General features: G+C 37.7%; 1 protein-coding gene across 1 annotated transcript; it reads right to left on the reverse strand.

The window, feature by feature from the left end:
* Window positions 1-4,430: 4,430 nt before the first annotated feature.
* ahcy (adenosylhomocysteinase) lies at window positions 4,431-16,994 on the reverse strand. Its single transcript, XM_027010760.2, is given in 12 exon segments — window positions 4,431-5,431; window positions 6,081-6,229; window positions 6,434-6,589; window positions 6,591-6,629; window positions 7,406-7,523; window positions 8,245-8,332; window positions 8,501-8,708; window positions 12,936-13,048; window positions 13,420-13,572; window positions 14,650-14,725; window positions 15,329-15,519; window positions 16,862-16,994. Coding segments are annotated over 11 exon segments (1,302 nt in total). The 5' UTR covers window positions 16,890-16,994; the 3' UTR covers window positions 4,431-5,431; window positions 6,081-6,097.
* Between the last annotated feature and the right edge of the window lie 652 nt (window positions 16,995-17,646).

Below are 17,646 nucleotides of genomic sequence, written 5' to 3' on the forward strand. Positions count from 1 at the left end.
TGAAGGTTGCTAATTCTTGTTTAAATACCACAATCTATAATAAACCTACAGACTCTCATTCTTATTTCTAATTCTTCACATTCCAAGGCCTGTAAAAACTCCATCCCTTACTCACAGCTACTAAGATTTAAATGCATTTGCATTTAAAAAAGGATAGCCTTTTTGGATGATTAGTGAAGGTTGCTAATTCTTGTTTAAATACCACAATCTATTATAAACCTACAGACTCTCATTCCTATTTCTAATTCTTCACATCCCAAGGCCTGTAAAAACTCCAACCCTTACTCACAGCTACTAAGATTTAAATGCATTTGCAATGAGAATGAAGACTTTAACCAGAAAAACATAGGAATGTGGGAATATCTTCAAAGCTGTGGGTTTCCTGAGGAAGTCATAGATGATGTCTTTGCTCATGTTTTACCTGTTCAGAGCGTATGAATATATGGGATACTTGTAGCCATGCATATTGATGTTATATAACTCCCCCAGGTTTCCCCCAACATCATATCTTGTTTTCTCATTGGTTGTAGTTCAACATCGTGCTTACTACCAGTCATAACCTGGTCACTACAGGATTTGGACTTGCCAAACTATAGGAACGGATATTCAAGAAAACCATAATAAAGAATTTTACAACGGACCATGCCAATTACATTTACTGATTACTCATTTTATCAAGATTATTCAATTGCAGACTTTGAGGAAGGTTCTATATAAATGTTACTTCATTCATTCATTTTCAGGTTGACCTGAACTGTGCTGTTAGTTTTTGCTGGAGCTGAAAGAAGAAAAGAAAAAAATTCATTCAATAAAACTGAACTGTTCAAAGGTCATTCCTAATTATGTTTTGATCATATAATTGTCCATTCGTTTGTCTAGGAACTTTCCTCCTGCTTGCATTCACAACAGGGTTTTCTTTGAAAATGTCTGACATCACTGTGACTGGAATATCCTTCTACATTGCCAGTAAAACTTCATCCTCTCTTCTTTGAAAAGGCTGGGAAGTTTAGTTTTCATTAGCTTTAGTTTTGTGTCATGGTTAGTCCCTCCCAGCTTCCATGTTCCATGATTTCCCTGTCTTCTGTATTTTAGTTCCATGCCATAGTTTCATTTTCTCTGCCCCTCGTTTCTACCTTGTTAAGTTCATGTATTTAAACTCTGTCTGATTCCCTGTGATTCTGGATGTATGAAAGCCCGTCCGTTTCAAAGCTTTCGTTTGTTAGCCTGTTTTGTTATCCTGTTATAGCCTGCTTCCCTTGTTTACCTTCGAGTGTTTGTTTGTTTGTTTGTTTGTTTATAATGTATCCCTGTAATCTATGTAGTGCCTTTACAACCCTGAACTACTCTGATGACTACGACTCTGGATTTGCCCCTAATAAATCTCGCTCCTCTCTGCACATGTCTGCCTCCTTACCTTTCAACGTTACATTTTGAGAAAGAACTTTAAAATTGTTTGGGGGATTTTGCTGGGTCACTTTCTCAAATAAATGCACGATAGCTTGAAGGATTTTCCTCATAATTCCAATCACAATTTCTCCACATTCCCACTCTGACTGTCGGATAGCTTCTTCAATTCCACTGGATGCTGATCAGAGTGCATTTCCTTCTGCATTTCAATAAAGGCAGAATGTTGCTTTGAAGAGTTGGAAAAAACAAATAAAATGCCAGCCCAGATGTTATCTACTTCTATCTTATTTTCTTCCACTAGAGTAGATTTTCAAGAGCATCTGCTTGTTTAATGCACATTACACAACTGTTTCTTGGCACTGAAGCAAGGGTCAGGTGCACAGGATAAAAAAAATCAGGTGCTTGGTATGGGGCAGGTGCTGTGTGTGTGTATAAATGTGTCCCTTCTCCAGGGTGCTGAGAGCACCATGACACTTGATGGGAGATTCAGGCAATCTTTGCAATAGATAATTATAATTAAAATGATAAACACAAAAGCATTATCAAAAAGGCTACTGTGAATATCAATGTGCAAGGTGTCACATTTTTAAAAAATGTGTTGTGTATGCCCAGCCTTGGTCTGGAGCCCTGACTCTGGTCAATTGTTTCAAACTCTCTTGCAGCTAACTGTTAATTAGAATGCTAACACAGGTAAATTACACATTCATGGGAGATCGTTACAAAGAAATATTGGACAGTGAAACACTAGAACCATTCTCACAACAACAAATGATGAGGCAACTTTTTAAAATTGTTTATAGGTGTATACTTTTATGACCAAGAAGCTAAAGAACATGACATATCATGGAAATGCTAATATCACACCCCCCCCAAACACAGGAGTTTGATGCCCACTTGGACCAAATGGCACTGCTATACCAAGAAGACTTTGTAGAGAAATAAGACTCTGAAAAAGAAGTGTAATTGTATGTCTTCAAAATTTGTCAGGCAGAGAAAATAAATTCATTGGTGAGGGGAGAACAGCATTGTAACCCTCTCTGGATGTTGATCAATTATCTAAGCTCCTGCATACACACATTTCCCACCTGAAATAATAGCAAGCAAGCATTATTAAAATATAAACAGCCTACCTCAAGTCATGACAACTTCGGTAATGCTAGAAAACTGTAATTAAACTCCACTGACCACCATACTCCACACTAAAACAGGTAAATGGGTAAACACAAATAAATATTTGTGTTTTGGCTACACTGCCATTTTCAATGTATTTTCCAGAAGTTCTTCATCCACAATAAAACACATAAATTATGGAAGAAAATGAATGATGAGCCTGCATCTTTGTATCTGAGCTATGACTCCTATGTAATTTCCAGCATGGTATTTTGTTTACACACTGCAGTCATTTCAAATACCCATTGAACAAAAACAATCCATCCTGCACACCAAACTGTAAGCCCGAATATTGCAGAGCAGCTAAACGTGCAATTAAAAATATCTACTGCAGTAAATAGTTAACAATAGGTTCAGCCATTTTGAAATTTGTAATAACACCAAAAGCTGCATTTTCATAATTTCAAAATTGGAGAGCAGATTTGAAAAGATGCACTTTCAGTGGGGTAAAACATGATTTTAGTGTGGATGGATGGGCAAAATGTGTGAAAACAAGATTTTTCCCAATGTTTCCCCAATTTACCCTGTAATGGGGGCAGCACAGAGGGAGATAGAGGTGAGGATAAAATGAAGGAGTCTTTATTCTCCGTATCAAAAAACAGTAACAAGCTGCAATGCAGCGACAAAGAAAACAAAAGGTCGTTGAAAGCGTCTGGTTAGCATAGGGCTGGTGAGCAGAACGTTGCTCCAAGGTCCTCTAACGTGCAGTACTGACTTCAGGAACTTGTGGGCTTACATAAGACAGGGGAAACAAGGGACAGGTGAGTATGATTAATAAATGGGTGATTGGGACTGGGGCATGGTATGGTTCTGTGCAGCAGTGGGCATGTCCCTCCTGTTAGAAGACAGGCCTACCGTGACAACCCATGTTAGTGTGGACTAGAAGGAGGATCCAGAAAGGAAAAAATAATAATTCATGTTGTTGTGTTCACCTGCTTATCTGCTAGAGGTGGTGCTTCTTGAATCTTGAATAATGCACCTGTAAAACACCTCCACACATTGTTCTCCACTTTTCACAGAGAGCCAAACTAAATTGTTTGCATTTTCTTTTTTGTCTTTACAAGAACGGCAATTACTGTGACTGATGAGAAAGTTGTAAACCCATAAATGATTAAATATAGCAGTATTGTTTGACAGGAGAGTGAGACAAGCACTCACGCAAACCACATTCGGTTGTTTTTGCCAGACACTGCAGGAACATTGGCAGAGAGAAAACTACTCTTTAGGCCATTTTAGATGAGTGCATGCTATTTAACTTAATTATAGCCTTAATCCTAGCCTTCATCCCATGCTGATAAACCGCTTAACTGTGTTTTCATCAAAGTTCAACTGAGGGTGCAATGCTTAGTTTAATGTATCCCAGAAGACCCGGGCATGCGTTAAGCCATTCTTCCTCATTTTTATATATCACAGCACCAATTGACCAATTGGCTAAAGGATGTGTGTGCAAGTAATATTTCTTTCCTTCACTATTGGTTGGTTTTAATGGTTGTATAACTTGCATTAATGCAAAATTAATTTGATGTGCGATCATCCATGTGTATCAATTATCTCTGCCCTTCTATTTTAACGCTAATGGACACTGCATTATTGACATGTTTGCATTGCTATATATATATATATATATATATATATGCGCGCAGTGTTTTAAGAACATGGGAACTAAAACAGAGGCCTGATTTTTCCATACCCAGATTAAGCCTGGTCATTAAAATACGCATAGAAAAATTATAAACTGACAAAATAATTTAACTCAAGACAAGTTTTTATGCACAGGATGTCATCTTTTAAAGGTCCCAGATGTTACACATGGTTCCTATTGCTTTGTAATGGAACAGCAAGAGAAGAAAAAGAGGAAACCTTTAAAAAGTACATCCTTAGGTGTCTTAAGGGGTGTTTTTAGTCATTCAAATGCCAAATGTCTAATTACTTGCAGACCATTTCTAACAGTGACAACAAAGATTTTACTATGGCACATTCAAGGGACATCTCCACATTTTGAGGAAGACCAAATTACATTGAATCCATACAATCATAAAAGTCATTTCCACTCCCACATCTTATAAAAATATGACTGGAAACTCAATAGGTTCTCATGTAGTTTCATCCAACTTTCAAGCATTGAAGCAACACAAAACTAAATCCAGTTATTTTCACCTTTACTAAAATCTAGTGGATTTTTTAAGTATTTAATTTTGAAAATAAACCAAACCAACAATTTTACAGTATTTAAGTATAATCTAACAGCTATAGGTGCCATATTTGTGGTTCTATAAAAGCATCTTATTTTTAATAATTATAGGCTGCAGTTCAAATTGAACAGGTCCTCCGTGGCACTGTCCTACAAATGCTGTCTCAATATTAGGACATACAAAATAAGATTAACAAGGTCATGTCATTAGTTCTGCCCTGAAGAAATGAACAAGAAAAATACAGTTATGGAATTAACATATAAATATTTGTTGTCCCATTGTATATAACTAATTTTCAAATGTAATATTTTTCAAACATGATTTGTGTGCTGTGATAAATTTAACAATCCCATGCAACAAAAATGCAAATGTTTATATTGGTTTAAATGTTTATTCTCTAAAGAATTACTGTCAAACAGGGCACGCAGTAGCGTAAAAGTATACTGAAATTCATAATAAAATACTATAAGTACATGTAATTTATGCTAACAGATATGTGCAGAAGATTAACTGAGAAGGATATGCCATTTGTGTCCTTGAAACCTCTGAGAATATAGGCTGCGGTTACTCATATTTGAATGATGCGCCATAATGGAACAGCCTTCAGTGACAGTGACAGTAATGGACCTTTCTCCAGCTGCAGCCTAAACTCTGGGACATACCTAACAAAAAGAAAATGCAAACAATACAAAACTAAAACTTTTATTTTATCTTAAAAAGGTTCTAATGAAACATAACATGCAATATTTCATGATGAATCCTTAAGGACACTCAGCATCCACTTTGACCAAAATCAAAGCAATGACAGTCAAACAATTAAAATCACATGATCATTCATTTTAAGAAACTTCCACTTTAAAACATTTATAGAGACAGCTTTCTCTCTCGTCATTGACTATCTTCCAATGTACCAAGATGCCGCACAAACAACTTTTTGGGGAAGGTATGAGGACTCAAAAGTAACCCAGAGAATTCACTTTGCTGGGTCCCAAGGGCCACTCACTTCAATGTGCATTGAATTACATTACTAGCTGCTGAAATCTTATAGCATTTCTCCAAAGTCACCAATTAAGGCAGGAAATGCTAGTGATAAAATTACCATTCAGAAGTCAGTGAAGAACTTGCTGAGGTCATAAAGACAGAAACACCATAGTCAGACTTTGCAGGCTTTCACTTTGTGTGAAAGACTAGAGTGAGTACTTTTAGAGCAACCTGGAAAAGCATCATATATGATAATTCAGGCAGAAAATAACTTCTATTCCTATGCATGGTCACTCTTCTCTGTCCACATGCTTGACTGTGGAGGCTCACCAGTTGGCAGAAGCTCCTTAGTACCGATAGTGGTCTGGTTTAAAAGGACCCTCATGGGGTAGGCCCAAATATTTAGCTTGACTCTCTGTCAACTTCGTGAGTTTCACACCAAGTTTGTCCAAATGGGCAGCAGCTACCTCCTCATCCAGCTACAATTATAAGGACAGTAGAGAAACAATGCGAGTGGAATTAGAACTACACAGAAACAAATCTAACAACCACAATCTTGTCATGTCATAACACTCTTGCATTGCCACATACTGATACACAGTCACAAACTATACTTTATTATACTGAAAATATTTGTGATGAAGACAATATGTTAAAATAAAATAAAAAACTATAAAAAAAACCTTTTTTGGCAGGAAGTAGACTCCAACAGGATATTTGTCAGGATTGGTCCAAAGCTCAATCTGGGCGAGGACCTGATTGGTGAAGGAGTTGCTCATTACAAAGCTTGGGTGTCCCATGGCACAGCCCAGATTCACAAGACGGCCTTCTGCCAGAACAAATGATATGACGTCCATTCTTCAAGTGGTAACGGTCAACCTGATGGGGAGACAGGCAAGGTTATGAAAGGAACAGGTCAGTATAAATTAACTGATTCTTTAGGCAGCACATGGCATACAGAATTTTTCAAGAAAAGACTGGTATCTGACCTTATGACAATGACTATAATAATATATGACATGCTTGACCAATTAAATCTGTTTAAGTGAATTTTCAACCAAGAAATTATCTGCGAGAAATTGGGATTAATCAAAGTCCTGAAGGCCTCATTGATCCGTCAAGATGAGCTGGTACTTTTAATCACTGTTGTCACCCTAAACAGATTTACATTAGTTTTCCTCTTTGTTTTTCCATAAGAATTCTAGTTCATTTATTACTTTCAGCACTTGCTGTGGAGATTGCTGAATACATATTAACAAGTGGTGGCAAAACATAAATAAAGGGGGGGAAAAAAAACCACATTCATCAAACGTACATTATTCAAAAGGTACCCTGTGACTTTAGGTAATTTTAGGATTCAAGTTCATGCATCCACAATGGAAACCTTAGACTAATAAATTATTTTAAAAAATTATAATGAAATAAATGCCATGTCTTTTATACTGTGGAAGGAATTTATGTTGAGTGTAGTGGGATTATGAACCACCAGTCAGTGCAATATTACTAATATGACATTATAGCCCAGTATCAATGATGTACAAGAGAACACTTTGAAAATACTTTAGCACTGTCAATTGTTACATAGCTGTGTCACAGAGTACATAAATACACAAGACAGTGCTCAATAACATGTTTTCTACGCCTCAGTCTACTACCTGAGGTTTGACATTGATTTTCCCAGCAGCATTTTGGTTCAGCCACTTCATGTCAATCTCACAATCAAAATGGCCAATGTTGCAGACGATGGCATCATCTTTCATTTGTTCAAAGTGTCTGGGGTGATTCAGAGAAAGACAGGAAACAAAACACATAAGAAAACATGCAGATAAAAAAAACATGAAAATTCTCAAATTCTTTACTATGGCCAGTTTGAGATTAAATCTATTTAAAGGGCCACTGTTTTTGGCTCTCCTACGAATGAGTCCCATCAACTGAGATATCCTTAGAGAAAGCCAATAGTTCTCACATCTGTACATAATATCTAACTGCAGTCTGTTCCCCCAGCTGCTGCACTTACCTATCCCTACAACTGATCACTGCGCTAGGGCCCAGACACACACTATACAGTCTACAAGCCACTGCCCATTCACACCTCTACCATTGAAAATATTCGCCACAAAACGCCACACTAAGTGAAAAGTAACCAGGCTTCACCTCGACTAAATACCAGCACACCCCACAAAGTATATATGGACTGCCTGTGTTTTCAATTAATATATTTTTCTTTAACTAGTCATTTTTCTATTACCTCTAAAATACTTGCATCAAATCACATGAAACAAAGATAAGTAGTAAGACAGAAATAGAATACAGAAACAGAAATCCATTTATCAAATGAATATCACATGCACAGACATGTGACCAAGACAATAACTTTCATCATTTTCTGGCAAGATGTAGATTTGTGTATATGCGCATATGTACATTCCATTTGCCTAATGCTTTGGGATATGCCTGCTGAGGTTGATGTGAACATTATTTGGAGGTCACACACCTGCCCAGGATAATATCCTCACAGCCAGTAGTTGTCACAAATATATTTCCCTCCTTGCTGGCCTCATCCATTGTTGTCACCTCATAGCCTGTAAAGTAGTAAGGGTAAAGGATTCAAATCCATTTACCAATTACACTGCATCTTTCCCTGTAATTTTGGGAGTTTGGGGTGGGGGAAGGCATACAAATATAATAATTGAAATTCACTTCAAAAATCTTTTTAAACAATGTCAATGTCAAACAAACAAAACAAGCACCTTCCATGGCCGCCTGCAGGGCATTGATGGGGTCGATCTCGGTGACAATGACTCTAGCACCAAAGCCTCGGAGAGCCTGGACGCAGCCCTTACCGACATCGCCATAGCCAGCTACAACAGCTACCTTGCCAGCAATCATCACGTCTGTTGCCCGTTTGATGCCGTCAATAAGGGACTCACGGCAGCCATACAGGTTATCAAACTTACTCTGGGGCAAGACAATATAAGGCAAGATGTATCCAAATCATCACAGAGTAAATACTGCAACTACAGAATGCCAATGTATTTATAAAGACATTGACTCAGTGGCACCATCTCTGGTTGGGATACCCATGTATTCTTCCCACTGGATACCTCCAATGATTACGAAAATGACCCAAATATGATAATTTGATTAAATCATTCTTTGGGGCTGCATTTTGGGGAATTTTAGGTGTTTTTGTTTGAGATTAAGATTTGTGTTTTTGTCACCTAGCCATCAGCCCATAAAAGGCTTTATTGTTACAGCAACACTGGGAGAGGTCAAAAGAAAAATAAACTGCTGATACTGAACTTCCCATTTTCCTGTAATGTATTTTAATCTTTGTTTATAATGCTTAAGAAAGCAATCTCAAATTTAGTTTGTATCTAACCACACAAGAGAACATTTCATACAATTTATACTTATCTAGTATAAAATCCCTTCAGAAGTGCACCTATAAATTGCTGCAATTTATTTTTCCTTTCCGGTTTCACTGATTAACATTTTAAAAAATATTCTAAGTCGCTTCAGCCACTAATGATTCTCAAACAATGGCACTACAATCCATTACACAAATTCTGACATATCTTATGACTGGAGTTTCAGCCTGGTAAGAATATATTAAACAAGTACTTGGGAGTTTTATAAGCAGGATCATGTTTTATTTACCAGAGATCTCACACTGCGCTACCTACAGATATACCGAATTCACAAAACATGGAGAATGAACTATACTTCAATTAAATAAATAATAATAAATTAAAAAAAGGATGTATAAAATAGAACAAATGTATTAAAAGCAAGATTTACATTTATGGCATTTAGGTGGCACTTTTATACAAAGCAACTTACAATTATGACTGAGTACAACTTGAGCAATTAGTGGCAACTTGCCAGCGGTAGGGCTTGAACAAGCAACCTTCCAATTACAAGTCAAGTACTACTGAGCTACCACTGCCCTATGTATGAAGGGTGAGAATAGGGTTAAGTAGATGAGAGGTAATGAGATGGGTAATGAGAGCCAGAGCTAGTGAACAAAATGGTCCTTTCTCATTCTGCAAGAGTTGATGGCTTTGAGACTTCTGCGGAGTTGGAAGACGTGGTGTCCAGGGTGAGAGGAGTCTTATGATTTTGCCTGCAAGCTTCATAAAACTGCTGTTGTAAAAGGTCCTGATATTACATTTTACATCCGCTAATCCTCTCTGAAGTCCTGCTTATGAGCTCGATTTGGGCTCGTTCCTGTCAGGAGATGGAGGCAAATGGATTACTTTCCTGGAACTTCATAATCAAAACCAAAGATCCATTGGTGTGGAGATGGTGTGGAGAGGCGTCACCCCATGTAAACCATTTCTAGTCTTTAGCATCAGGTGGTTGAACTGCACCAGGACATCAGTTGCTCAATTTAATTTCTGCAAGCATACTCGTTACATTTGGATATTAGGCCAACCTCCCTGGTGGCACCTGCAAACCTTAGGATCTGAGATTGTTATCCTTCATAGAGGTCTTATATGTTATCCCAGGCATACCTGCTTCATCCTCCCTTTCAAGAAATCTGAGATCTGAATCAAGAGAGACATCTGCATGGGTTTGAGCATGGTGTTGAGTTCTGTGATCATGTAGGCCTGTAAGCCTTGTTTTTTTTTAGGTACATGGATGATGGGCTTTAAACCATGGGAACAGAGCAGATGTCCAAGGAACTGTTGAATATCTAAGTGCTTTAAGGTGGATGAAAGTACTAGTTTAGACCATGGAGTGTTCCAACATCTAGCCTCTGAAGAGCCTGTAGACATACTGGCTTATGCTTAGATGTGGAAGTGGCAAAATAAGGGAATTGAGTTTGGATAGAAAGGGCAACGTGGAGGTGAGTGAGTATGAGGCTGGAGTTTGCACTTTCAGATCTGCAAGAGCACTCAAGTCATTAAGATGCATTTGTTACCCCCGACCTGTCTATGACCTCCTTAAAGGCCATTTCAGACTGTTGTTGGGCCATAAACAGCAAACTATTTTTTCAGCTTTTCTTAATATTTTTCTGTTGCTGCAATCCCCTTCTCCAACCTCTGTGTAGAGTACTTTGCCAAAATTAGGCATACCTCCATTTCCCCTCAAAGCTGTCTAATTTTGGCTGATGGTACATCACCCATACTCTAGAAAGACAAGTACTTTCTTCACAGAAACTAATGTATTATATCACAGTAGCAGTACATTTGTTCAGGCTGTTTGGGGACAACCCAGTCTGTGGAGTCAGAGCAGTGTTGTAACTCTCAAACATCTCTTGGTTTTTGCCTGCGCGTTACAATGAGGTGAATGACGCTGATCAGCACATGAGAGCCACTCACTTGATGCAATGTGTGTCTTTTAACAGCAATTTTGTAGTGGTCCATATTTGTCCCTTCCTTCATGGCATGAGTAACATGTCTTTTCCTAGGACACTTCTTTCATCAGGTTAGCACTGTTAAAGTCTTCCAGAGTAATAAGTCTGGCTCTTTTTCATTCCATAATGAATGCAAATTGTAGAGAACCGAGATGGTATGTAGGAAATGTAGGAAATTCTTGTTGCCTATAATGCATGAGTGCCCCAGCACACCTTCCTCTCCTTTATCTTCTCATAAGATTAACTAAGGGAGCCCACTGTGAGAATTTTCACAAATCTGTGAAGGTTTGGAAACAAACTGAGGAATAAATGTAGGTGGACTGCTGTGCTGAGATCAGCAACTAATCCTTGCACTGAGGCAGACATTAGTGGCACTATCTTGAAATAACAAAAAACCTATTTCTTTTCCACTCAATCAGGCTGAGAACTGTTATAATTCCACTCTAGTGGATATTTGTTGTCTTAACACTATCGGTTTCTCCAGTTTTCTTTTGCACCAAAGTCTGCACCAAATATTTTAACCCTTTTTTGATAAATGTTTTGCCAGTTTTCTACCAAAATACCAAAAGCTAGCCATCACTGATGCACTCCCTTCTGCTGTAGCACACCACCATCATGAATATGGAAGGCTGAACTGACGTCCTCTAATCCAGTGACTCCCAAACCTTTTCTGCAGTGCCCCTTTTGTATATAATATTTGAGCCCCCCCCCCCCGAATACCCCACTTTGAGAACCACTGCTCTAATCCATGTGAAAATGCCACTGTTAACCGGTCAGCTCTGCAAAGTAAAAGGTAAATATCATCACCTCTCCTCATTTCATCACCAAGAAATATTTGCTAATCCAGAATGTTAAGCATTGTCCAATAGTACAGTAGTAGTAGAGAGTAAAAAGCTTAAACCACCAGCAGAAATGTCCTTGCACAGGGGTGTGAGCATTACATCTCCCAGAATTCCACAATTTATGGTCACATATGAAATCCATCAAATCTCTATATATGTAAAACTTGGCTCTTAATGAACAGTGACATCTGTCTGTCGTAGCCTACATTTACATTTGGTAGATGTTCTTATCCTGAATGACTCATATTTATACATATTTTTTCAGTATGAAAAAATGACCTTGGTGCACGACTGCCTGCAGTCAGTCATAGCCCACATGGTTAATTCAGGTTACACATTTAAATTCTTGGCTGGATTAGTATAAAACATCTCTGTTCTAAGGAATCAGTTTAAGTTTAGATGTGTAAAAGGTAACAACAATCAATGTGTAACCAGGCAGATGTTCTAATAAGATAGCATATCTCCTACAGAGGAGTGGGGAAGGGGTTTGGTCACCTTTCATAACCAAAGAAGAGTCAGTAATGTACTAATTGCAAATTTGGTATCCAGATGACAACAGGAAATATTACATATACTTTGAGACTTTCTACAGACATCTGCACACAAATGTGTGTTTTGATCGAAATTCTATTTTCACATAATCCACACCTTTGGTGCTACAATATTTGGCACTATGGTCAACAAGAAATTGGCTAAAATACTTTGATTGTCCTCTTGGTTAATACATGATGTTCCATCTGCAATGACATTCCTATGCAAATATCCATATTTCAGCACTCAGCACCATATCTGTCTACCCTCTGAACAAAGGTTATGCAAGAGATGTCTATAGAGCTACATTTCAGATTCAATTTTATGTGAAAATGCTAGTAAAATGTTAAATGTGTAAACATGGTGATGTACATGTTATTACAAAGAGGGATCTGATAAAGGAATATATTTGTTTACCATGAATCTGATGCACTAAAAAGTTGGAAGTACCTTAGTAACCGAATCATTCACATTAATGGCAGGAACTTTGAGTTCACCAGTCTTCATCATCTTATAAAGGTTGTGAACCCCAGTAGTTGTTTCCTCAGACAGGCCCCTGATTCCTGCAAAGAAAAATTCAACAAGTTGTGGACTACCACCACCTGGTGGTCATAAAAAAAAAATCTCTAAAAACTGCTTCAATTATGATAAATATGGAACACAGAAACAGAAAGCAATAAACTTCAGCATAGGAGCCAAATCCAAATTTTAGCAGAAGTCATTGAACATCTATAAATATAATAGTTTTTCAATAATGGACAAAAAAAAACCAAAAAAAAAAACAACAGCGCTGATTTTATAAACTTACCAATGCACGGCTGACATATGAGCATGCAAATAAAAATGGATAATAAAAGTACTGCACCTTTTGTTTGGGTATCGACGTAGCAGTGGTATCTCTACCATGTAGTGGTACATAAAGTTTACAATTTACCTTCTAATAATTTTGGGTATTTTTGGTGAACAAGATTGGTCAGGTCTCCTCCATCATCCAGGATCATGTTGAGCGGCTGGCCATCCTTGAAGTACAGGGTCTGCTCAATACACCACACATACTCCTCATCTGTCTCCCCTTTCCACGCGTACACTAAAAATACAGTTGATTATACATTAATATGACAGACTTCACAGAATCAAATATGTCAACTCTATTGCTCACAATAGTGTTTACTGATTCAATAATTGATCTCTGGACTGAATGCCTGGTGGGCTACTGATGAACAGTATTGCAAGCCCAAGGTACATTCAGGCAACTAATGTAAAACTCACTAGCACAAACAGTACAAGGTTAAGGTAAACAAATCTGACCCTAGATCAGGATACCTACTCAGCATGGCTTTGCAAACAGGACAAGTATATAGCAAGAACGAAGTTCGACATGATAGTCACGTTTTAAATAAAGCTGGATTTACCACAAATATTCAAAACATGCCTAGTTAGGCTTAACTAATACCACAAAGGCAGAAACCAAAAGTGAACTCGTGCTTTAGCCTTTCACATTACAGTAACAAATAAAATAGTTGTACTTAATGTTTCCTTCAGGCTTAACCTGCTGAACATTAAAGATAAAACACAGAATGTACATTACAATCTAACTTGCTCATGTCATCTTAAAATCAAACAATGGTAGTATTAAGAAGGGTAGAGGACCATCAGTTAAACACTACAGTTAGCTTAAATGGAAACAATAACAGCCAAATGGTCTGGTACTTCTTTACACAAAGTTCCCCGAGTTGTCCATCTCAGCATAGCAGGCAACTATGACCTTTCAAAATAATTCCACTGGCCTGTGGAAAGCCCCCATTATTTTTGGGGGTTGGTGCTCTGCAGTCAATCTGGCAAAATCTGCATATGTCAAGGTCACATTTTATAAAATATTAACATGAAATTGCATGTACAACTATTATAAACTCATATCCATGCATAAAACTCTTGTAAATGCAGACTGCAAGCAGGTTCAGTGATATATACATAGCCACTGTGTGTATACAGTGCTCAAGATGTAACAGCAGGTTCAGTGGTTGGCACACACACATACACATACACACAAACACCAGGAACACCAGTCTGGGCAGGTTCAGAGTTGTATATATACACACCCACCAGGAACACCAGTCTGGGCAGGTTCAAAGTTGTATATACACCCCCACCCCCAAACACCCACCAGGAACACCAGTCTTGGCCATAGCAGCTGCAGCATGATCCTGGGTAGAGAAGATGTTACAGCTTGACCACTGCACCTAGAGTTGGAAGGGAGGAAACAGATAGAGTAGGGAAAGAGAGAATACAGGAGAGAAAGAAGGAAATTTAAAAAAAAAAACTGGCAATATTTAAAATCTTTACTGGTTGTGCATATAAAGCTCACATTGAATTGATGTGCCACTCAATTTCCAAAAAAATTCCTCTTGCTTACTGAGAGCAAGCACAACTAGTTATAATCTGCTAAGTGTACATTTTGTCCTAAAATTGAATGGCCTTGTGCAAGGACATTCCAAACCCACAGGCAAAACAGAGTAACAAAGGGGCTGAAACATGTAATGAGAGATGATGTAATGATAATAATAATAATGTATATTATTATTATTATTATTATTATTATTATTATTATAATACTCCATTAAACACCAATACCAAGATTTCAGAATATTGACCTTGGTATAATTCCGTCTTTTTTCCCCATTTAATTTACATATATGTGAACAAATATAAAGGGATCTGTTCAGGAATCAAAATGTACTTAAATTTCAAAATGGTATAAAAGGCAATGATTTAATGGCCTTCCCTGTCCGGTTTAAACATAGGTGTTGGTAAAACCATCCTGAGTATGCATTGTTTAATCCCACCTCAGCTCCAAGAGCAGTGAGCGTCTCAATAAGCACAGCTGTCTGTAGGGTCATGTGCAGGCAGCCAGCGATGCGCGCTCCTTTCAGAGGCTTAGACGACCCGTACATCGCCCTCATCTTCATCAGACCTGGCATCTCGTTCTCCGCAATGTCAATCGCTTTACGCCCCCACTCTGCTAGACTGATATCAGCTGAAAACACAAACTGGTTTAATATAATGTTTACTTACTCATTTAAATGAAAAAGTCTGACCAAGCCTGACAACTTTAGCAAGACATTAGAGTGTTATAGCAATGCTTCACTCAAGGAAGAATTAGCTAAGATAATTTTAAACATGGAAATTCTCAAAAACAATTTACTGTAAAAAAAGATGCTAACGAGCAGCAAGATGAGTTTCGTCCTAAGTAGATACAGTTGTTAATTTACACAGACAGACGGACAGACACACACAGGATAAGGCCTCTTTAATATAAAGTAGAATCATCTGTTATTATTACTAGTATTACATGTGTGTACTTGTTATTATAATGTGGATTATTCAGAAATAAGGCCAGCCCTTATTTAAAAGCCAAGCGTCGTAGTCATGCTTCTGAAAACTGAACTTTGGACCATCAAGCCAACTGTGCAAAGTTCAACTAACACTCTGGTATTTAAATACAAATATTGTGTCAAAAACAAACACAGAAGCTGATCAAGAATATAGCAATCAACATTTAACCAAAAAAGCAAGTGGCTTTGTCGGCTCTAAAGGGGTCCTGCTTATTTTAATATGCTGATTGAGTTAACCACTGAGGTTAACCAGTTATTTAAACATTTAACAAGGGAGAAAGAATTGTACTGAATTAATTCAATTTTAAAATCCCTGCCTAATAATATGTGTCAGCCCAATGCGTAAATGTCATTCAAGAAATGCTGTGAGGCACTTCAGAGTATTATGGGCATGTAGTTTATTGACGTCGCGCCCCTATATGCACAAGAGAAGTTTGTACAAAAAGACTACAACTCAATATGGCTACCTCAACTCTTCTAAATGAATCCATGCTCTCCAGAGAAGTGACCAAGTGTTATGCATGCGATATGTGTAATGTAAAATGCGTATGCATCTATACACATCTCGTCTACTCTTCAAAAGGAATAGCCTAAAGTACACAACAATTAAAGTGTAAGCCAACTAGCTGGCTAGCTAGCTAAGTTCATTCACTGTGACTGAACTATAGCTGCTAGCGGTGCAAATGCCGTATGGCCAGCTTCATTACCATGTGGTAGCTGGCTATCTAACTCCATATCTAGCTTCCCCAAATTCTCTGAATATCAAAACACATTGCGTTAACTAGACCAGTCAGAAAACGTTTTAAAAGTATGTCTATAAGGTGCCCTTCTACACCGTCACGTGTTCCAGTAACATCTAGCTAACTACTGAAGCTTTGAATTTAGCTATGCTAATCTAGCTGTCTAGCTCTTAGGAGTAAAACTGAATGTTCTATGATTAATATGCATTATACGATTATTGTCCACCAGTTGAGACATACTGACCAACTTTGAAGGGCAGCTTGTCAGACATGTTTTATTCTTCTTGTTGTGGCTGGTTTAGCTGAAATGAGCCCAGTCCGAGTACTGCTAGCGTTTTGAACAGAGAGGGAAATAACTACATCGGGAACTTGATTATAAGTAGCCTGGCTAGGTAAACCCGCCTCGTCGTAATATTCATGAGATTATGGTTCCAGGTCTCAGTTCTCGTTTTTTGTTGGTGTGGCGACAATAAATATCAACCAATTAAACGTGGAAAGTAGGTGGTGGGTGTGTTTATGGTTTATGGTAGGTGACGTATTTTGTTAAAAAATGGGATTAAGATACATAATTACCATCAAAATAGCAGCAATGTTTAAAAATTAATTTGAATGTTGAGGGTTTTTTCAGTGTTTTTTTTGTCTTGTGTTCCTCAAATAAATATTACTGGATTATGTGTATCAGGCAAATTATAGGCTTGTTTCATTTTACATCAACCAGCTATTTGTGCAAAACGTTTTGTGTAAGGTAGAGCCACATTTAAGTAATAAACATAAGTAAAATTATCACAAATGTGATGCTATTATTTTTACCACTCACATAGTATTTATAGGTGGCAGTCCCGTCGCAACACATTAATATTCACATGGTTGAGTGCTGAGCACGTTTGTACAAGTAGTACAGGATTATCAGGTATGGCAGTATTGCAATGGATTTTAGACGTCGCTGTCACTGCTGTGTTGAACAGCAATTTGTCTCTGACCAAAAAAAAAAAAAAGGAAATGACATATAGAAAATGTGTACTTCACTGC

This window comes from Electrophorus electricus, chromosome 3 (genome assembly GCF_013358815.1).
Source record: "Electrophorus electricus isolate fEleEle1 chromosome 3, fEleEle1.pri, whole genome shotgun sequence".
Classification (NCBI taxonomy): domain Eukaryota; kingdom Metazoa; phylum Chordata; class Actinopteri; order Gymnotiformes; family Gymnotidae; genus Electrophorus; species Electrophorus electricus.